Raw genomic sequence first — 23,866 nt, forward strand, 5'->3', positions numbered from 1 at the left:
AGAACCTCTCCTTTTCCGATTTGCAGAGGTTTTTCAACCCACCGTGTAGTTTATTTTCCTGTGCGCCCCTTTCAATGATATGTTCACACACAATCGTTTTCAAACACACGAGTAAAGCAAATGAAATTTTAAGATCGATTCCAAGAATGCACAGGTCGGGAGCTGACTGCCAAGCAATTTGAGGCTACCAGAAAAACAATGTCAGACTTCCAAATTCTACAAAATATCACCTGGAGGATAGGTCATGGAGGTTTTTGCGACCATGTTAATTCTTATTTTTTAAGTTCAACCTCAATGTCAGAACACATGGCAAATTCTTTATTCTGGGAGAAAAAAAATAATGTGATTTTTTTTTTTACATTGGCTTATAGCTGATATATGCAAAGTTAGACTTGACACCTGAACTCCCCACCTGATGGCAATTGAGCTGGGAAAGAACAGCTCTTTCCAGGGCAGCTGCGGGACTGCAGGGCCCTTGCGGTATCTACTGCCGCATAGGTGCATGATGGTGCCTACATGAAGCCCACCAGATCCAAGGAGATTTGGAAAATCGGGAAGTGCATTGCTCATTTTCTTTACATTTTCCATACACTTCTAAAGCCTTCAGTATCCCAAATGTGAAAATTAGCGCTCTCTTGGAATCGTTTTATCCTTCTGTCCCTGCCCTCTCTTCTTAATTTTGCTCATATTATTAAGAAAAGTGTACTCATGTAGTATTCTTGAGATGATTTAAAGTTGTAGAATTTTCAGCATAATTACTACATTGACTACAGGAAGGTTAACAAAATGAAATCATTTCTAGTACTTTCAAAGTCATTTTGCTCGTTATTATTATGGCTTTTCTTATAAACACTGTGACAGGCAAGAAATAGACTTCTGGGAGAAGTCAAAGAATTAAAATACATGTACATTGTTTTAGGTTCTGAGAGAGGAGCCGCTTTAGCTATTAATTATTGATATATTTTGATTCTTCTTCCTTCAGCACAGAAGGAAGATTCCACTGGGAGATTCTGTACTTGAGTGGTTTTGAAGCTGAGATCTAAATTTCCTTCTGCTATTACTCTTTGGAATATCTTGGTTAATTTTTTGAAGGTTGTATTTTTAAAAAAAATTCATTTGTCTGCATCAAAGGAATTTAATTTGTTGTCACAATAAACACCAAAACAAAGATTCTTTGAACAGGTGCTGATCATTTCTCGGTTGTAAAGAGGATAAATCCTGGGTGAGAAAGGATGAGAACCTGCAGGTACCAAAACAAAAACCCCCCACACACATACACACAAAGCAGACAGGTTCATTTAGTGCAACATTCCTGAATTAATAAGCAGGTTTCCAGAGCAGCCCCGCTTGAGCAATGAGCAACAACAACAACAACAACAACAACAACAAAGACTTTCCGATCATATTACAATGTCTCAAAGCAACCAGGGTTTACGGAAATAGCCCTGCAGATTTTTTTCATGCTGAGCCCCAGGCAAACACGGGTTTGCTTTCTCTTACCTGTAGATCTGGCCAAGGGATTTTCCAGCAAAATTCTTTAGCCCCTCTTTTCCTGGGGTCAAAATCCTTTGTTTTACCGACTCCATTCTTGAAAAGACTGGTGTTGGCTCTCGCCAGATTTAAATAGTGATCGCTAAGAAAGGCGAGAGTTGCGCATATTGTCTTAATCGCTTTAGGTAGTTGTGGGCTTTTTCTCCTCGGCAGAATGGTACTGGTGTGCCTCCAGCAAGAGTGTGAGTGAGAGAGGGGAGGGAGTGAGAAAGAGAATACAACAGAATAGCTGCATGCAACCCACGGGTTTCCTAATAGGAGAGTTGGTAGACACAATCAGAAAGTCTCATTGGAAGGGGAGGATCCGGTGGCAAAGGGCGCACCAGTGCCTTGGTATTTGGGCGGGTGCAGAGGAGTCCTTGTCCTGGAAGTCAGTCCACTGAAAAGCAATGCAAATTCCCGGTTTTTGAAAACCTGATTGCTGTCAAATCTTCTGGCTTTTAAACGGAGGAGCAGACATATCACAGAATCTTTGTGTAAAAGCAGAATCAGAAGAATAGTATTTTATTATTATTATTATTATTTTTTAATGGTGTCTTTGCTGTAGGGAGCAGAGCGCTTCCAAAACTCCTGGGAGCATCTGAGGTCTCAGGTGAGCGATGCTGCTGTTAGTTTTTCCTTCTTGCCCGGTGATCTCCTCCCATCACGCCGGCGCAACTCTGCTCTGCGGTTGTGTCGAATTAAGATGGAGAAAGCTTGCTGCTCTTTGAGGACGTGAGTAAATCGCGGATGCACAGTTGTGGGGCGGGCCCCGGCAGGGATGCTCTCCTGAGCGCGGCGGGCAGCGCGGCCGCACCGTTCAGCACCACGGACAGAGCAAGTTTCCCGGAGACGCAAAGCTGCTGCCGGCTGGCCAGGTGGCCAACTTTCTAGGGGAGCTGGGTGGATCGCCCTGACCGAGGACCCCCGTGGGCATCCCCAGGAATGGATGCTATGGAAACCGAGCCTGTCATCATCGCCAGAGTTTGCAGAGAGGCTGGGTGCATTTGGCTCTTCGCGGGAGGAAGGCTTGATTAAAAATTGACAAGTGACTCCTCAGTCTCCTACATTCTGCTCAGCGCGCTACCGCCAGCCCTGACAGTGTGTGTGCTTCAGGGAAGGAAGCTTACAACATACTGCATTTGTGTTTCTGGAATTCTGGGGGGCACTTGGGCTCCCTTGGATGGAGAACATATGTACACAGAATGCATAATTATATTGTTCGTGTATTGTGTCTTAATTTCTCATAAGAAGGAAGGAAGGGGAAGAAAGAGAGGAGGAAGGCAGGAAGGGAGGGGAGAGAGAGAGAAAGAAAAGAGGAGCTGCAACCTCAGTGCCCTTGGTTAAATAAAATACAGGCGGTTTAATATAAATTCCTTAGGATTTTATGATTCTTTGCCTAACTGAGTTACGGCATACTCTGATAATATCAATATACTGGCAAAATTTGCGGCTGTATCTTGTCCTTGTTAACAAATGATCACTAAGGATATTTCCAAGATTCATTTGAAGTTGCTTATATTCCTTTAAAATGTGATATTTTTCTTTGTACCATCTTCCCCTAAAGTAGAATTACAGATAGACATTCATGTAAGACTTTCGTTGCCACATACATAGGTATAGCATCAATGAATCTACTTCATTAAGCAAAGCAAGAAAGCCATGCTAGCTCTATATTAATTATTAATGTCTTTAACATGAATCACAGACCTCTTAGATGCCATTCAGCCAAGTGATTACAAAACCGATTGCCCTTGAGCCACATTGTCAAGGTCAAAATCCTTGGATTTTATTTAAGCCAACAGGGGGAGTAGATTTTTCTTAGGGATTCTGAGACCAAATCTCAAAAGTATGGATCTAAATACAGAACCATGGAAGAATGTTCCCTGAATACGTCAAATAATACAATGTATATGTATGCATTGAATGGATAGCCAAAAAAAGATAATCAAAGTAGCTAAAACCATCTGCCATTATTAAATTTGATAGTTGTTACATAACACATCATTATGAATTATTATAAAGAAAAGAATACCAGAGGCATCTTACTCTCATTTTAATAAACGTGTATTAAAATATACACCCCTATAGAACAGTGAACCAGGTTTTTCTAAAACTCTGGAATGCTTTAAAATAATATCCCCAAAGATGATCAAGTAGAAAAAGGACACACACACACACACACACACACATAACTCCTTTCAAATAAAAGGTTCGAGTTAATCAGAACTTTACTCATCTAGGGTGCTTTTCAAAATATTTATATTTTTCAATTCTTTAGTGTCCAAATTCATTAGATCAAGTTCATTTAGGGATATCTATGATTTTTAAATTCTGGGAAACTATGCCCAAACTAGAAATAAGATAAATATCTGTGGTGCTAAGAGGGTGATATAAAACTGATTCTTCTCAGCACTCCTGCTTACATTTCAACTCAAATAATTGAAGATCTAAACCACCAATAAACCTAATTGCTAACTCTGCACTGTAGATTATCTGAGAGTGTACCAAGCAATACAAATCCAACATGAAAACATTGTTTCTATAGTAAAATAGCTGCATTCACCTTTATTGAAATTCATGTCATCTGGCTCCTCCATTCTCTTGATAACAGGGCCAGGGCTTGAATCAGAATTATTGCTAATATTGATTAACTCATTCTAAAATTACTCACTTAGTGCCAAGAATTGCACTAGCTTCTGGGAATATTCCCTGAAAGATCTCAGAAGCTATGGGAAATAGACACATAAATACAATTACAAACAATTAGGGATGCAATTGGACAAGTAAATAACCCAGCCTGGGAGTAAAAGAATACAGAAAAGATCCCAGGAAATGCTGTTTCCTTATCTGTCTTCATACTTGAATAGAAACTTAGCTCTATGGAGGTGCTGACCGCCCGTGGAATTGGATGAGGAGGGGCAGTGATACTGGGAGAGCATCCCAACCAGAGGGGACATCTTGAGCAAAGTCATAAACAAAGGAAAATATCGTATGTGGAAAATTACAAAAATTGTTACTAGGCCACCTGAAACCAAAAAATGCCACTTAGGCTTTTCTTAAATTAATAGCTCCCAATATAAGACACATTATTCAGGCACTATTTGCACATCCAACAGATTTTGATCTGATCCTCCAAACCAGGCACTGAAAAATGTACTTTCGCCACCTTAAGATCACCAGACTTATCTTTATGCAAAGAAATATCAGTTGTTCTACATATAGTATTAATTTAGTGATATGAAAAAGGCTTTTCTTTCTCTGGACACCTCCCTTACCCTCTTACTCCCAGCCATACTTGCTTACCTCCCTTAGGCCTTACACCCTCTTCAATCCAATTTTAACAGTGTCTTAAATTGAATTATTAGACAAGTCTTCCTATAGAAGAAATGTCCCCTCTACCTAAGCAATCTTAAAAATAAAAGGAGGTGGGATCCCTGGGTGGCTCAGCGGGTCAGTGCCTCCCTTTGGCCCAGGTAGTGATCCTGGAGTCCCAGGATCGAGTCCCGCATCAGGCTCCTGGCATGGAGCCTGCTTCTCCCTATGCCTGTGTCTCTGCCTCTCTCTCTCTCTCTCTCTCATGAATAAATAAATAACATCTTTATAAATAAATAAATAAAAGGAGGTTACAGAAATTTATTCTATGTCTGTAGCACAGTACAAATCATGAATGACTTTCATTTATAGGATCACATTTATTCCTTATAATTATTTTTTCAAACTAAACTAATTTCATGCCATTGCATTGAGGAGAAAAATTAGATTGAATGAATTGCCTGAAAACATACAAACAGCAATGAAAAAGGAGTATGAGTTAGAGTAGTTGGTCACCATTTAAGATCTTGTTAAAACACAGATTCTGATTCCATAGGTCTATAATGAAGCCTAAGATTCAGCAGTTTTAACAAGTCTTCAGTACCACTTGCTCAGGGATCACACTTCAAATATTGACAGCATTACAGTATGAAAATTGAAATTGGCTGACCTGTGTTTGGGTCCTGATTCTGCTGCTTATCAACTTTGTAACTTTTAATTGATCATTTAACTTTAATGAACTTCAGTGCTTTACTTGTGTAAATGAAGTGTTATAGTAAGTGATTACTATATTTCCCCTTCTACTTGTAAAATTTTATGACTTTTTCATTAATTTATTCATTGATGTAAAGCCACAATTACTTTGTTTATTCCACCATGAGATTGTTCTATTGTATTTGCGCTAAATGGTTAATAATGAACAGAGGAAAGTACAAATAATATGAGAGAAATGTGCTTCTTTCCAGAAAATTGAATCTTCTTACATATTCAAGGAAGAACTAATTTATTGCTGGCTTTACTATGAGTAGACATTGAGTTTTATATGCAATCATTTAAATAATTGTCTTTGCAGTATTCTTTGAAATTTACAGAAATTATTACCCAATAACAATGTGATAGGTTCGCATTTGTTTATACTCTCCTGTGAGGAAATAGTTTTGAGATATCATTTAAATGACTTGCAAATATTGCCCTCTGCTGGAAGGACATACAATTATTTATTTTAGAAGCAATTGTAGTCCCTAATTATGTAATTAAAAGTACAGTTTCCTTCCTTTCTGTTGGTCTCTTGCTCCCTCTGTCCTTCTCTCCCTCTTTCTCTCCCCTTCATTCACTCTCTCTCTCTCTTTAATACTTGTTAAATTAATATCTACAACTAAAAATATGAAGTCCATTTTGTGAACAAACACTTCAATTGCCTGACCAAGTACTAAATATCTTTAGAAGTAAGTTGACTGTCTAAAACTCAGTTAACCAAAGAGTTATTATAAAAACATTTAACTCTATCTAGATTTATAAATGTTATGGTAATCACATGGGGGAAATGGGTTGAAGTGTCTAATCTCAATAGAATAAATTGTGATAATTTTATAAATACTTTGAAATAGTGATGTAGGTTTGATGCTTCCTTCCCCATTACCAAAATATATATATTTTAAAAGCATCATACTTAATGCTATTCATAAATCTTTACTAGCTCATGTTTATGGCAAATTTATTTCAAAAAGTTCTTCAAGGTGTCTAATTCTGAGGCTATTTTAAATGCAACTTTTTCTATTGTTTTTTTTTCAACAAATATCAACAGATAATTTACACGTGTAGTGGGCTAGGCCCTTTTCTGGAATGTAGTAAACCAGTGAACTCAGGACAGTATCATAGCTTGTTATAATAGATGTAGGGAGTGTATATTCCTGAAGAAAAAGATGCTTTGAAAAGCCTTTAAAAAAAAGAAAGAATCACTTTTTATTATTTGACTTGAATTCCTAAATCAACATTCACTCTAATAATCACACATTTCTTTCAGGTTGAGTCTATACAAATAAGCTCTAGGATTCATCTGTGACTTGTTTCTTATCAAAGCTTTTTAAGTGGACAATTTTAGTTCAGCTTTATTTGACTTTACTTGGCAGTGTTAGCCTCAGAGACATTTCCAAGAAATTATGATTATACAATTTCTCGAGTGCCAAAGATAGAAGAAATAACTTCGTTTGTCTTATCCACATCTGTGTACATAACCCAATATGCTGCACTGCTATATTTAGTGACCTAGAATAAAATACCTTTTGATTTCTCTGTGATCTGATCTGTCTGATTTAAAAACTGGAAACTGTAAGTTTTCAATAAAGCACAATGTAATCTTAATTATATATTTTAACTACCAAAAATGAATGTATATAATCATTTATGCTATGTGTTCTTCTTTTGGTGTGTATCTTACTCTGTATAATTTACCACTAGAAAGATGTATACATTTTATTCCTGCCCCTTCTTTTCTGTACTCAAGGAAAAGAAAAACCTTTTTCACTACAAACCATTTTGCCTTAGGAAAATCCAAGTTTAAAGTAAATGGAGAACAAATACTGTAGTTTTAATGCCAGAAAAGTATTTCTAACTTTGAATCCTACAGTATATGTAGACAGTAATGTGACAAATTACAGAAGGACTTTGAATTCTCTTTAAGCTCTCAAAAATTTTTCGTAATGTGAAAGATGTGATTGTAGAAGGGAATGTTGGGAGAAATTAGGGCAGAAAAGAGATGCAACTTGTAAAAAGAATAAAAGAAATATATACTTCAATAGGAAGGAGACGAAGGCAGAGATCACCATGACTTAAGATATTTTATAGATAAACAGATTGACAAGTAATATATAATATTCTCCAAGTCTGATGAAATCTTACTAATTGAAATCTCTCTCTCTTTCTCTCTTCTGGGTCCTATAAGGATCCTATTTAACTTTCATCAGCCTAGGTTACTGATCTCTTTGAATAGCATATGCTTGTCATTCCAGCTTGTGGAATATTATCTTCCTTGAAGGCAAGCTTCTAACATTATAGAAATCTCCCACTTGGCTGCAAACAGCTAACTATTTTATGTTTAAATTGTTCACATTTCCTAAGTTACTTAAGCTATTAGAGACAGAAGGTGGGGGAATTTCACTTCTAGAATACTTACACGTTTTCCAAAGTAAAGATATGGGTGCATAGTTTTTTTTAATAGGAAATGACATTATGATACAGAATATTTCACTGCTGCAAGCACACTTATCACAATTTTGGAGAAGTAAAAACAACAGCAATAAAAATAGCGAATAAAAAATTAAAAAATAAATAAAAATAGCAAATAGATGTAATGAAACACGGAGGCAGCTATAAATCTTTCCTAACTGCTGCCCTCTAGTGGTGAAAATGAAAAGGATGCCTTTGAGTTAAAAAGGCTAAACCTAACGATTTAAATTATTTTAAAATCAGCGGGTAAACGTCTCAGATCATATTCGTATTATTTGTATGTTTTCTCTTAGCACAAAGAATAAAGGGACACTGATTAATTAGCACTTAAGAATGTGCCACAAACCAAGTGGGATTTATCCCTAGGATGCAAGGTTGGTTCAACATTCATAAAACGATCAACATGATAGATCATATTAATAAAAGAAAGACAAGAACCATATGATCCTCTCAATAGATGCAGAGAAAGCATTTGACAAAATAGAACATCCATTCCTTTCAAAACTCTTCAAAGTGTAGGGATAGAGGGAACATTCCTCAATATCATAAAAGTCATCTATAAAAACCTGTGTGAATATAATTCTCAACGCTGAAAAACTGCCAGAAATCAGTGGCATTTCTATACACTAACAATGAGACTGAAGAAAGAGAGATTAAGGAGCCAATCCCATTTACAATTGCACCCAAAACCAAAAGATACCTAGGAATAAACCTAACCAAAGAGGTAAAGGATCTATACCCTAAAAACTACAGAACACTTCTGAAAGAAATTGAGGAAGAGACAAAGAGATGGAAAAACATTCCATGCTCATGGATTGGCAGAATTAATATTGTGAGAATGTCTGTGCTACCCAGGGCAATTTACACATTCAATGCAATCCCTATCAAAATCCCATGGACTTTCTTCATATGGTTGGAACAAATAATCCTAAGATTTGTATGGAATCAGAAAAGATCCCAAATAGCCAGAGGAATATTGAAAAAGAAAACCAAAAAAAAAAAAAAAAAAAAAAAAAGAAAGAAAGAAAAAAAAAAAGAAAGAAAGAAAGAAAGAAAGAAAAGAAAAGAAAACCAGAGCCGGGGGCATCACAATGCCAGATTGCAAGTTGTACTACAAAGCTGTGATCATCAAGACAGTGTGGTACTGGCACAAAAACAGACACAGATCAATGGAACAGAATAGAGAACCCAGAAATGGACCCCCAACTCCATGGTCAACTAATATTCGACAAAACAGGAAAGACTATCCATTGAAAAAAGGACAGTCTCTTCAATAAATGGTGCTGGGAAAATTGGACAGCCACGTGCGGAAGAATGAAGCTGGACCATTCTCTTACACCAGACACAAAAATAAACTCAAAATGGATGAAAGCTCTAAATGTGAGACAAGATTCCATCAAAATCCTAGAGGAGAACACAGGCAACACCCTTTTTGAACTCGGCCACAGTAACTTCTTGCAAGATACATCCATGAAGGCAAGGGAAATAAAAGCAAAAATGAATTATTGGGACTTCATCAGGATAAAAAGCTTCTGCAGCAAAGGATACAGACAATAAAACTAAGGGACAACTTACAAATGGGAGAAGATATTTGCAAATGACGTATCAGATAAAGGGCTAGTTTCCAAGATCTATAAAGAACTTATTAAACTCAACAGCAAAGAAACAAACAATCCAATCATGAAATGGGCAAAAGACATGAACAGAAATCTCACAGAGGAAGACATAGACATGGCCAACATGCACATGAGAAAATGCTCCACATCACTTGCCATCAGGGAAATACAAATCAAAACACAATGAGATCCCACCTCACACTAGTGAGAATGGGGAACATTAACAAGACGGGAAACCACAAATGTTGGAGAGGATGTGGAAAAAGGGAACCCTCCTGCACTGTTGGTGGGAATGGGAACTGGGGGGCAGCCACTCTGGAAAAATGCATGGAGGTTCCTCAAAGAGTTAAAAATAGACCTGCCTACGACCCAGCAATTGCACTGTTGGGGATTTACCCCAAAGATACAGATGCAGTGAAACGTCGGGACACCTGCACCCCAATGTTCACAGCAGCAATGTCCACAATAGCCACACTGTGGAGGGAGCCTCGGTGTCCATTGACAGATGAATGGATAAAGAAGTTTTGGTCCATGTATACAGTGGGATATTCCTCAGCCGTCAGAAAGGACGAATATCCACCATTTGCTTCGACGTGGATGGAACTGGAGGGTCTTATGCTGAGTGAAGTAAGTCAATCGGAGAACAATCATCATATGATTTCACTCATCCACAAAATACAAGAAATAGTAAAAGGGATCATAAGGGAAAAGAGGGGGAACTGAGTGGGGAAAATTAGAGAGGGAGACAAACCATGAGAGACTCCTGACTCTGGGAAACCAACATAGGGTTGCAGAAGGGGAGGTGGGGGGGGGTATGGGGTATTAGGGAGGGCACATGATGAGATGAGCACTGGGTGTTATACTATATGTTGACAAATGGAATTTAAATACATAATTAAAAAATTAAAATAAAAATCTTTTAAAAATGAAAAAAATGTGCCACAACTTAAATAATGTTTTGTATCTGACGATAGAATTATGGCAATGGTAAAAACACCTTAATACTGTAGTGAGAACCAAAGTGAGTAGGTCTTATTGTGTAAGAAAAAAAAAAAAGAGGTATGGTCCTTCCCTGACACTGGATATTGAGCGCCATTCCCTTTGCTCATTCATTGTGGAGAGACAGACTCAAATCTGATCAAACCACACCTGAAACCTACTCCCCTAAGTCAATTGACTTCCCAAAATTTGAGAAATTGAGTCCCTTTTAATTAATATTTAAGTCAGTTTGAGTTGGGGTTTTCATTCCTGGTAAGAGAGAATCCTGATTTATCACCTTAAAAGCATTTTGTGGATGGATAAATGGATGAATAGGAAAAAAAAGGATGAATAGATAGATTTGAGATCTAGAACATAAACCAAAAACACTGGAAAGAGAAGGAATATATAAAAGTAATTATAGAACAAAATATTAGAAAGGAAGAATAGGATAAGACAAAAGAATTTCAAGTGATTCAATTACATCTTTATTCAACATTTCTAAGTTATGATTAACCTACGTCTTTCGCTAGATACGAGGTGAACAGAAAAAATAACACAAAGATCTTGCTTTCAGCTCAGATTTCTCTCAAGAAAGTTAGACTTTTTTTTTTCCTTATAAATAATCAGGGTAACATTCTTAGAAGTTTAATCATGCAATAATGTGGTAAACTGTGGAGACAAGCTGGAAGCAAGGTTCTCAGCTCAGAAGACAACTACTGCGGTCGTGTATCAGCTGACAAAGTGCTTTAAAGATTTGTCTTTTTCCTATATCATGATCCAGTTGTTGCTAAAGATAAGAACAGCTAAAATTAACATTTTCAGGAGGCTGTTACTACTTTTAGTTTTCTTTCTGTCCCTGTTTTTCTGTTAATTTCCTCTTTTCCAGTTTTGTTTTAGATTCTTTGAGAGTCTTTCCTCAAACACCTCGGGGTCCTCAGCAGTCCACCTGTATTCAAGAGGGAGGCACTGTGGGACTGTGGGGGTGCCTGGGTAGTGCAGTTGGTCAAGGGGCCTGACTCCTGATTCCCCCTCAGGGCCTTGTGAGATCTAGTCCCCTGTCAGCCTCCAGGCCCTCCATTTCTCTCTGCCCTGCCCCGGCTCTCTCTTTCACTTTCTCTCTCAGAAGTAAATAAATCTTAAAAAAAAAGAAAAAAAAAAAAAAAGAGGGACACCTGGGTGGCTCAGCGGTTGAGCATCTTCCTTCAGCTCAAGGTGTGATCCTGGGGCCCTGGGATTGAGTTTCACATGGGGCTCCCCGCAGGGAGCCTGCTTCTCCCTCTGCCTGTGTCTCTGCCTTTCTCTGTGTCTCTCATGAATGAATAAATAAAACCTTAAAAAAAATAAAGTAAGGCACTGTTGGGAATGGAGTTTACCCACTGAGATTAATCACACAAAAACTCAACCTTTCAGTTGTGAGCCTTGGATAGCAACAACATGTCTTTTATTTTTCTTGAGCCCATGAGCTTCCCTACATAGGAACCCTCCAATCTCTTTCCTGAAGAAGATTATGCATATGGCAACCGGGATTCTAGAAGCTGAGTAGAGAAAGGAGCTAGAGAGAGAGTCTTGCTATTCAGTATGTAAACTTTCACTTTTCCCCCTGATTTTAGTAAGGCATCTCCTCCCCTCAGACCTCAGCCGTGCCTACCTCCCTTGAGAGCCAGGCCTATATGATTCACCCTGTAGGGATAAATCTCCATATTCTGCAAGAGTGAGGTCTGTTGACCTGTCTGAATAGGGTAAGGTAGATTGAAGTCCTCCTGATACACAATTGCAGCAAACCATCTTTTTAAGCCCATGATCCTGCTTTCAGATGGACCTGGTCATTTCAACTCCCAAGTTTTTTCCGGGGTTTGCACATGAATCAGATTGCCTCCCATTGGGTTTCCACGGAAAAAGCATTTAAAGTTCATCTCTCCCCACCATCTAGGCCACTTTCCACTTGTCTATCAGCTTCCCATCTCCGAAAATCTTGTTAACATCCTCTAAATATAAGAACCTCCTGTTCCATTCCCTTTATCCTTGGGCATTTATACCTTTAAAAAATGCTTTACTATCATTTTGTCCAGAAAGTGGACATAAGAAAGTCTTAGGAGAAAAGTGGACGTAAAAGAAAGTCTTAGGAGAAAGTGGACATAAGCTATATGTTCGATCATCCAGATTTCATTGGAAATCAGTGTCTATTTTATAGTTTGAAAAAACTCAATCAAAAACCGTACCCACACAGAAACCTACACATGGCATGTTATAGAAGTGTATTTATAATTGCCAAAACTTAGAAGCAATTGAGATGTCCTTCAGTAGGGGGATGGATCACCAAACTGTGGTGCAACCAGACGATGGAAAATTATTGAGCACTAAAAAAGAAATGAACTATCAAGCCATGAAATGACATGGAGGCACTTTAACTGCATATTATTAAGTGAAAGAAGCTGGTCTCAAAAAAACCACATGTTGTGGGATTCCAATGGTATGACATTCTGGAAAAGGCAAAATTGGGGAGAGAGTGAAAAGATCAGTCGTTGCCAGGGGTTGTTGGGGTGGGAAGTTGGGAGGGGAGGGATGAACAGGTGGATCACAGAGGATTTCCGGAGCAGTGAAAAGGCACCATACTGGTGGACGTAGGTCATTATACACTAGTCCAAACCCATATGATGTACAACGGCAGGCGTGAACCCTAATATTATAGACCTTGGGTGGTTGGGATGTGTCCACGTAGATCAGTTCTAACAAATAGATCCCTCTAGTTGGAGATGTTGGTGTTGGGTGTCAGCTAGGGAGTATGTGCAAATCTCTGTACCTTCCCCTCAATTTTGCCATGAACCTTAAAATCCTCTAAAAACTTTAGGTATCATTTTTTTTTAAAAGAATATAGTATAAATCTTGAGGCAGGTCTCATGTTTCTCTTTTCCAGGGATAGAAAAAAATAACATGCTTATCACAGAAAAAAATCTAATGTTTCAGCTTATCCCATTCTGATTAAGAGCAGCCGGATGCTTCCTAGCGAAGCCCACCTCTTCACCTTCATCTTACCTAATCTCATTCTTGCTCTTTACCCACCATGAGCACAGGGCAAGTGTGTTTTTGTGTTAGGACCTGTTCACTGGCTTACTAGCATATATCTTTTTTACAAAACCTCTTCATTATGAGGAGCCTGGGTGGTTCACTCAGTTAAATGTCTGACCTTTGATTTTGGCTCAGGTTATGGTGTCAGAGTTGTGAGATCCATTTCCGCATCAGGCTCGGTGTTGGATGTAGAACCTCTCTCTCCTCTCCCTCTGCTCCTCCCCTCCCTGACTCCCTCTAAATAAATAAATAAACAAACAAACAAATAAATAAATAAATAATAAAATTGTCATCATTCTAGATCTATCATTACCAAAAACTATCTGATTAATTTTCTACTTCTGTTTTAGTTCACTATTGCCATTGTGACAAGTGAACACAAGCTCAGTGGCTTAAAATGGCACACATTGGGACGCCTGGGTGGCTCAGTGGTTGAGCACCTGCCTTTGGCCCAGGACGTGATCCTGGAGTCCCGGGATCGAGTCTCACATCGAGCCCCTTGCAGGGAGCCTGCTTCTCCCTCTGCCTGTGTCTCTGCCTCTCTCTTTGTGCCTCTCATGAATAAATAAAATCTTTAAAAAAAATAAAATAAAGTGGCACACATTTATTATCTTAGAGTTATGTCACTAGACGTCTGACATGGGTTTCACTAAGCTAAACTCAAGGTGTCAGGAGGGTGGCATTCTTCTGGACACTTTAGGGGAGAATGCGTTCATTGTCTTTCCCAGCCTCTAGAAACTTCCTGAGTTCCTTGGCTTGTGGCCCTCAGCCACCAATCAAATCCCTCTGACCTCTATTTCCATCATCATTTCTCCTTCTCTGATTTGACGGTCTTCCTCTTCCATCCATAAGGACCCTAAGGATCACATTAGTCTCACCTGAAAAATCCAGCATAATTGCCACATCTCAACATCCTTAACTCAATCACTTCTGCAAAGTTCCCTTTGACACATAAGAAAACATATTCATGGATTCTGTGGATTTTGATGAGAACATGTTTGGACTTGCCTGCCACACTATCCATTGGTTCTTTGTCTTGTTGCCCATTGCTAAGTAAGCTAGAGAAAACTCCTGAATGACAGAAAATGTGCCTGTTTTACTTTCAATTCTATCCTGGGCACCCAGAATACTCCTGCTACAAAGAAGGCCCTTAATAGGTTTTTGTTGTTGTTGTTCCTGTTATCTGTCTTTTTTGGAAAACACGTTTATTTTCAGTCAACCATATTTTCATTTTTCTGCATTAGAGCCTATGGAAGAACAGCTTGAGACCACTTGATGGCCATCCCTATCCATTCATGACTTGTGTTCCAGTCACAAGGGCAGGCTGAACGCTCCAGTCCTCACCAGGGAACTACTGGATAGGCACACTGAGCACCTGCAGGCCTTCAGACCTCAGGCGGAGTAGCAGTCAACTCAGGAGCTAGAGCGAGCAGTCTACCCCCCTTGAAACCCCTTCTTGGTCACAGCCTTTTCAGCATCAACTTGATCTCCGTTTTCATTCTCTCCAGGATTTATAGAGAAGTAGAGGTCAGGCATGACCTCCCATGGGTTCTTACATGGCACCACACATTCTTGAAACTTCTAGGTTGGCATCTATCACATCAGACCCCCTGCTGTTGTACAGAATGACATGTCCACCTAGGGCAGTCTGTGTTGCATAGAGCCATGGAGACAGGTTGGCATAAGACATGTCTTTGAGAGGCTGGTGGTCATCCCTAGGATCAGTAAGCATCAGAAAATGTGTCTCCTGGGAAGCCTCCTGGATCTGGTTAGTGAAGGTTCCAGAAGCCAAGCAACCAATAGAAAGAGTGGTTCTGGCAGCAGCAGCAAACATCAGCCCATCTCCATGGCCAGCATTCCTGGAGGATGCGACACTGACATCAGCCACATTTTCAATGGCAACAATGGTGTGAGCCATCAGCAGAAGCTGCTTCCAGGTGCTCTTCAGATTTATGGGGTCGATGCCATCATATCACAAATTTCCTTCTGTAAGTAAACGGTTGTTTGCAAATCAGTGTTGGTGCCGCCGAAGCAGTTTCCGGCTGCAAGAAATTTGAGGACATCTTTCTTCACTTGCAAGATATCTGGGTTCCAGACACTGTGACCATTTCCCTTTCAGTTAGGACAGAAAACCGGGACATTGTCATAGAGACAAAACACTGTCTGGATAACACAGAAAGGTTCAGCAGATATTTTTTAAGATGTTATTTATTTATTCATGAGAGGCAGAGACATAGGCAGAAGGAGACGCAGTCTCCCCTTGGAGAGTCTGATGCAGGGCTCCATCCCAGGACCCCAGGATCATGCCCTGAGCCAAAGGCAGACGCTCAACTACTGAGCCACCCAGGGGCCCCCAGCAGGTATTTTTGAATAAATGAGTAATTGCTGTTTGAATTTAGTGTTGTTTTCTGAAGAAACTGAATGGATTTTGTCCTCTCTTATGACATTTGGCTCCTAAATGGATTCCTGGTCACCAGTCTCTCCCAGGCTCCAATCCATATTTCACATCCCTGTGGGATTTATCTGCCTGAAGCAACACTCAGATCTTTCCACTTGTTTTTGCAAAATCTTTCAGAACTTCCATCTCTCTCAAGAATCATTTCACAGTTCCTTCTGACATCTGCTCGTTGGTCAATAGCTGGTCTGTACCTGCCATTCCCAGTTGATTTCCCACTTTTCCTTTTCAGTGTTCTACACGTTCCAACAAATTGGAGCCTGTATTACCCACAAAAGCCCCACTTCTTGCTCCTCTGGCTCACTCCCACTCACCCATAATGCCATTGCCCTTGCCTCCATTTACCAGTGCCCTGCATGGATCATCATTCCAGACCCCAATCAAATGCATGCTCTTTAATGAGGTTCCTTTCTTTATCCCCTCCCTGGAAAGTGAGATCCAGCTCTGTCATAGGAAGAAATGAACAACCTTGAAGAAGATAATTAAAACTCATCAATAAATAAATAAATAAATAAACAAATAAACAAATAAATAAATAAATAAAATTCATCAAACGTCAGTTTCATTATCTGTTAAATGGAATGAGTTATATCTATCTTTTGCTAATTAAATGAAATAATGCACATTAGCCACCTCTCATAGCGCCTGGCATATGAGAGTGATCATTAATATGATGATGATTTTTCTAAAACTCTTAGGTGAAATCAAAACCACGATGAGATACCACCTCACACCAGTGAGAATGGGGAAAAATAACAAGGCAGGAACCACAGATGTTGGAGAGGATGCGGAGAAAGGGGAACCCTCCTGCACTGTTGGTGGGAAGGTGACCTGGTGCAGCCACTCTGGAAAACTGTGTGGAGGTTCCTCAAAGAGTTAAAAATAGACCTGCCCTATGACCCAGCAATTGCCCTGCTGGGGATTTACCCCAAAGATACAGATGCAGTGAAATGCCGGGACACCTGCACCCTGATGTTCACAGCAGCAATGTCCACAATAGCCAGACTGTGGAAGGAGCCTCGGTGTCCACCGACAGATGATGGATAAAGGAGCTGTGGGCCACATATATAGTGGGATATTCCTCAGCCGTTAGAAATGACAAATACCCACCATTTGCTTTGACGTGGAGGGACCTGGAGGGTATTATGCTGAGGGAAGTAAGTCAATCGGAGAAGGACAAACATTATATGGTCTCATTCATTTGGGGAATATAAAAATTAGTGAAAGGGAATAAAGGGGAAAGGAGAGAAAATGAGTGAAAATATCAATGAGGGTGACAAAATGTGAGCAACTCCTAACTCTGGGAAACGAACAAGGGGTAGTGGAAAGGGAGGTGGGCGGGAGGTTGGGGGACTGAGTGATGGGCACTGAGGGGGGCACTTGGTGGGATAAGCACTGGCTGTTATGCTATATGTTGGCAAATTGAACTCCAATAAAAAACAAATAAAACTCTTAGGTGAAATGTCATTTTCAACCCTGTGGTCTTTGAAAATGGGGTTCATATTTGCATTATGTTCATTTTCCATAACTCTTGCCTGCCAGGGAAACAGTAAATAAGATTGAATAAATACATCCTCCTCAACTTTATTACTCGGTTCTGCTTGTGGCAAAGGGTACTGTATTAGTTTCCTCGGGCTATCATGAGTGACCACATACCGGGGGTGGTTTAAAATAACAGAAATTTATTCTCTCACAGCTCAGGAAGCTAGAAGTCTAAATTCAGGATGTCAGTAGGGTTGGTTCCGTCCAGGAGGGAGAAATCATCTCATGTCTGTCTCCTAACTTTGAGTGTTTGGTGGCAATCCTCGTCCTCCCTTAGCCTGTAGATGATGGGTCATTTCAATCTCTGCCTCTGTCTTCACGAATTGCTTTCTTCTCTGTGTCTCCGTGTCCCCTCTTCTTAGAAGGACTCTGATCATTGGACTTAGGACCCACTCTAAATTCAGAATGTTTTATCTCGAGGCCCAACTAAGATCACATCCTGAGGTTCAGGTAGACATGAATTTGGAGGAGACACTATTCAATCCACTACAAGTAAGTCCAAGAGCTCCTTCTTTCTTATAACAAATTGCAATTAAGAATTTAAATTTTAAAACTACACTGCGCTGGCCCAGGCCTTGCCCCTTTACAGGGTGTGTGGCTTCGGTTTTATTACTTAACTATACCCAGTTTCCGTTTCTGCATCAGGGAAATGAGGATAGTAATAATATCTATCTTAAAGAGTTTCTGTATGGATTAAAAGAAGTAATCCTTACAAAGGGCTTAACGTTGGCTTCTTCTTTTATTTATTTTTTCAGTTTTACAGAGCACATCTCTCAGCCTGGAAAGCTCACCCCCCACTTTTTTTTTTTTTTTTTTGCTCACCCCCCACTTTTTAACTGATTAACCTGTAAACATTCGTGTCTCAGCTGAAGGTTTACTTCCACGGGGAGGCAATCTCCGATATCCTCAGTGAGCTCTGATCGTCCTCCATAGTCCTTCTTTCAGTCCTTATCCCAATCATACAATGATGAACTATTACAAACAATAATTGAATGCACTTTAGGGAATTAACATTTGATACCTGGCTCCCCCCCTGGAAGTAGACACTCCACAGGGAAAAGAACTCTGTCCACTTTGATAAGGACTCAGATGGCCTGGGACGAGATCCTGGCCCCTTCACCCTTCCTCCTTGCCCAAGTTCCTCCATCTGTGCAAGTCTGTTTCCTTACGGGAAGTGGCTTTAACATCATGACTTAGCCCAAGCAGTTGCGCGGATTAAGTGAAATCCTGTGCATAAAACCCATAGCTCACAGGGTCTCTCACATGCTAAGTACTTAAAAATTACTAATTGGAGTTTTGTTTTCAGTTCCTGGCATTTCAGTTGGTTAAATAAAAAAAAAAAAAAGAGCCATGAGCCAGGTTATGGGTCAAATCTAGGAATACATTCTGCCACAGAGCAGTGTGGCAATTCGATAGTTTCCAGTGACCTTGTCCTCATTAGAGATTTTCTCTAACTAAAGGAGCTAGAAAGCCCAAGGGAAGAGCTGCTGAACACCACTGACCCTGGATAATTTTCTTTCCTATAGCCCGTTACAATCCCATTTAGAACCAGAATTAAAAAAAAAAAAAAAAGAAGAAGAAGAAGAAGAAAAAAAAAAAAAAAGAAGGTTCAGAGAATCCAATTTCTTTCTAGCCCGAGGGTGGTCTTTGGGAGGTGGAGAAAAACCTCTGGAAGGGCAGTGAAAAAGATCAGACTAAGCAAGTCTAGTTCTTTATTGTAACGTGAGGCTGGACGCAATAACACTTCAGTGGAAGGAGGCACAGAAACTCACCCAGACTCTGCAGCTTTTAATGTGCTTCTCTACAGTCGAGGGAAACAACAACAACAACGCTGTGTGGACACAAAAAGGCAGCTTTCAAATTTTGATTATTCACTACCCTAAGAATAAATTGGTCTTCCGGAATCCAGATGCCCACCGAAGAGCATTCAATATTATTTCTGCCCTTTTCTTTACAGCAGTAGAAGCAATTTAGTGGTACAGTTTTGCCATCGGACTGACCTGGTTTAAAATTCAGATGGAAATGTCACTTTTTTTTTTTAAAGGAGTCATGAATCACAGAGGTTTTAAATCTACTTTTTAGGGGCTGACAGTTTGATGGCTGAAGTCACTTATATGTCCTTAAATAGAGGGAGCTGAAACAATGATAATTTTTTTTTTCCTGAGACACATAATTTTAGAACTTGAAGATTATTTAGTCACTTTCCAACTATTCAGTAAAATTGATTTTTGTGTATTGACCTTATATTCTAGAACCTTGCAACATTCAACTATTGATTCTACTATCCTTTTTGCATATTCGTTAAAAAGTTCTACATACACAGTCATGCCATCCACAAATAAATACAGCTTTATTATTTCCTTTCCAAACTCTATGCCCTTCATTTATTTTTTTTTATTGCCTTATTGCACTGATTAGGACCTTCAGCATGTTGAATAGAAGTGGATTAAAGCAAAAACCCTGGTTTTGTTCCCAAAATTTTCCCCAGGTCTGATGTTAATGTAGTTTTTTGTTAATTCCCTTTATCAAATTGTAAAAATTCTCTCTCATTACCAGTTTGCTGAGAGTTTTTGTCATGAATGGGTGTTGAATTGTTTTTTTTTTTTTCCCTCCAAAATTTTAAGCAATGTGATTGCATGATTTTTCTCCCTTATTGTTTAAATGTGGCTAATTATTTCAATGAACTTTTAAATATGAAACCAACTTTGCTTTGCCACTTTGGGATAAACCCCATTTGGTCATGATGTATTGTAATATTTGTATGTTGCTGATTTGGTTTGCTAGCATCAATTTAAAGATTTTTTTTCTATTTTTGTAAGGAATATAAGCCTGTGCTTTTGCTTTCTTTTAACATTTCCTTTTGATTTTGCAGAGTAATGCTGGCCTCAAAAAATGAGTTGGAAGCAACCTCTCTTTTAAGTCCTTGGATAGACAAATAGATACTAGATATGGAGATATTAGCCAATTTAAAGTCAATGGCCAGTAATTTAATCATCTCTGTCCCTTCTGCATCTGTTTGTGCTGAGTATTGGCTTCTTGTTATGGATCATAGTTTCCCACTTCACTACGTGTCTAATAATTTTTTTATTATATGCTGAGCTTTGTAAATGTCACACCGTTGCATGTCTGGATTTTTCTTTCCTCCTTTGAAAACTGTTTTTGAAATGCAGTGATATTATTATGAACCCATCTGATTCTTTCATGACTTCTTTTTAAGCATTGTTAAGTTGCCTTAAGAGTAGCCTATACTCTAGGGCTAGTTTAAATCTCTCTCACATGAGACAACTCTAAGGTGTCATACTGAGCTGTGGCCTTCCTGGGATCTCTACGGATCATCACAGGTGTTCACATGTTGTTCTTTCCACCATACGTGGTCAGAACTCTGCCTTTCCCCAAACCAACAGGAGCTTCGAGAACTGTTCAGCTGATAGCATCTGGAAGTCATTCGCTTGGCCTCACACAGAGTTTAGCAGTTGGCAAGAGAATCAAGGGAATTCCCGTGCACATCTCTGGAGCTCCTTCTCTACATAGGTCCTTCCTTTCCAATAGTCCGTCCTGCAAACACCTGGATCCCAAGTTCCCTGAGCTCCAGGATCTGTCCCCTCCAGTCAACAAGCCCGTCCCTGCTTGGGCCTCCTTTCCCTACTATTCAGCCTTGAAAGTGCCTCCAGGCAGAGAGCCAAGTGATAGGAGAGTTCTCCTCATTCCTTTCCTTTCTCTCAAGAAGCCCAAGCCAATGAGGTCCAGTTATCTACTCTTCCGGGGCAAGTCCAGGACCAGTTACTCTGACAGGCCAGAAGCAGAAGTGCACTTCACAGGGTCTTAATAATACATGAGTATTACATTGGAATTTAACTCTCATTTATGTGAGTCCTCTAGCACGAAGTCCTGACTAGTGGTGCTGATAATTACTCCTCTCCCTCACCTGCCCACCCTTCAGTTCACAGTAGCAATACATCCATGTTTAGGAAATTATTTCATTATCACGTATCTGCAAATACACCAAAATCCACCGAATTGTACATTTTAATTTTTTTTATTTTTAAAATGATTTTATTTATTTATTCATGAGAGACACACAGAGAGAGGCGGAGACACAGGCAGAGGGAGAAGCAGGTTCCATGCAAGGAGCCCGATGTGGGACTCGGTCCCAGAACCCCTGGGATCACACCCTGAGCCGAAGGCAGACACTCAACTGCTGAGCCACCCAGGCGACCCTGAATTGTACATTTTAAATGACTGAATTATTTACGATGTATTTATATGTATTTATATTTCAGTAAATCTGTATTTTTTTAAAATGCATTTGGTTTCCATTTGCAAACCAAGAGCTAAGCTTAGAAGTGTCACCCAGAGAGTTCTTTCAGTACAGAGAAAAAACTATCTCCGTTTGCTATTTAAAAAATCTTACGCAAAAATGATTTAGTACTGGGGAAAAGCAATGTATGACAAATGGGAAATCTCACTGCTTTGGAGGATGGTGACAGCAAGATGAAATCAAAAAGAGGAAAGCACGTTAATTAGACATGAACTTCAATTTCCCCTTCAGCCCAGAGAGGAATGTGCATTCTAATAAGGTGAGGGGGGGTGGGGGGGTAAGCAGATGCCAATGGCACCCTACCCATTGCCCCTCACTCTCCTAGAGTTTACTGCGGCTTCAGCAGACAATTTCCATAAAGACGGTGGCCATTCCACCCCCAAGTGCCTGCATCTCTTTCCCTTAATCAGAATGGTTTTCCGGGCTGCTGGAGTGTTCTTGGCTTGCGACGACAGGTGGGAAACTTCACAAGACTCCTTCCTGGAAGCAACCTTTAATCAGTGAATGATGAGAGTTGGTGGATCAAGACCCCTTCTTGTCCCTCCCTCAGGGTAAGAATTCTGAACTTTGTTTCCAACAGGGTCTGTGGGGATGCTTGGTAAGGCCGAGCTCTGGTTTCCCTATAACGGTAGGCCCCTGATGAGCCCGGTTTTGTTCTCTGTCTCCTCTTCTCCCTCCTTGCAATCACATCCTCATCCTTACTGCATTCCCTGCACCAAGCAGGGGGGACACTGCAGGCAGGAAGCACGTGCCTGATACCCGGTTGAGGTCTCAAGGGGGGAAACTAGGAAGGTAGACAGAGGACTCTGTGCTAAGACGGACCAGCCTAACGTAACAAAGCATGGATGGGCGTCATCGGACCAGATACCCAGTTGTCCTCCTCAAGCCTCCTTCACTTTTTGTGCATGGTGGGTCCTAAGCTGATAATCCACTTATCCACTTAAAACTGCCACTTAGTGCACTTGGAAGACCCCCAGCAGAGCTTGCTAGCAGGCCACTGGGCCAGGGGGCTAGATGGGGCCGTGACATAAATTGGGAGGCAGCTAGCTAGGAAAACCTGAGGGCAAATAGAGCTAGCTGGGAGGGGTAAGGAAGTTGCTCCCCCTGAGGTGTATCATCCAAGCCAATGTCACAGGTTGACTTGCCATAGGATGCCACCAGGGCTCCAGGGGCCAGACCCACAGGGCCATCTGCCAGAGAATGGTGGGGAATGGTGCCCACACACACCTTCCAAAATCAGTGGGAACCAGGGACCCTTCTCCCACGTTTCCCTCCACTAATAAATCGCAGCCCCATCTTTGCTGTAGGAGAGGGAAGGTAAGCTCCCTGGGGGCTGAGCATCTTTATCCGGGAGTGACTGAGATGAACCTAAGCACACTGTCTACTTCTGTGGGTCCCACTAACTTGGCGACCGGGTGATGGTTAAAAATTCTATTTCTCCTTGCTACCAGCAGGCGGCGACCAAGGTAAGAGGATTCCCACACAAAAATCCTACTCTCCTGGCTTAACCTGTTTCCCACCTGAGTTACATGGTGAACTCAACTGTGTACAAATGGAACGGCTGGTTAGTAGACTCTCCATTTAATTTTAACAAATAGACTGTGCTATCTCCCAAATGTTCGCTTATTTTTGACTAATTACTTTCAGGTTATTTCCAACACTTACCTATTATAAACTGCTCCGGTGAGAAGAACATACCTGAACAATCAACTTTCTACACAAATTTCTCTATCTGCAGTTTACAAGGTTGTTGTTGTTGGTTTTTTTAATTTCTGTAACATAAATTTCTAGAGTTACATTGCTGGTCAGTTTGTAGTT

The 23,866-nt window shown here is 40.2% G+C and overlaps 1 protein-coding gene and 1 pseudogene across 1 annotated transcript in view; both read right to left on the reverse strand.

Moving 5' to 3' along the window:
- SLC17A6 (solute carrier family 17 member 6) overlaps positions 1–2,690 on the reverse strand; it is a 41,334-nt gene extending 38,644 nt beyond the window's left edge. The window contains exon 1 of the mRNA XM_072725386.1: positions 1,501–2,690. Within this exon, the coding sequence (XP_072581487.1) occupies positions 1,501–1,586 (86 nt within the window). The 5' untranslated portion in view covers positions 1,587–2,690. The remainder of the gene's footprint in view (positions 1–1,500) is intronic.
- A 12,290-nt stretch (positions 2,691–14,980) lies between these two features.
- Positions 14,981–16,514, reverse strand: LOC112934726 (small ribosomal subunit protein uS2-like; annotated as a pseudogene).
- Positions 16,515–23,866: the final 7,352 nt, after the last annotated feature.

Source organism: Vulpes vulpes, chromosome 11, assembly GCF_048418805.1.
Source record: "Vulpes vulpes isolate BD-2025 chromosome 11, VulVul3, whole genome shotgun sequence".
In the NCBI taxonomy this organism is placed as follows: domain Eukaryota; kingdom Metazoa; phylum Chordata; class Mammalia; order Carnivora; family Canidae; genus Vulpes; species Vulpes vulpes.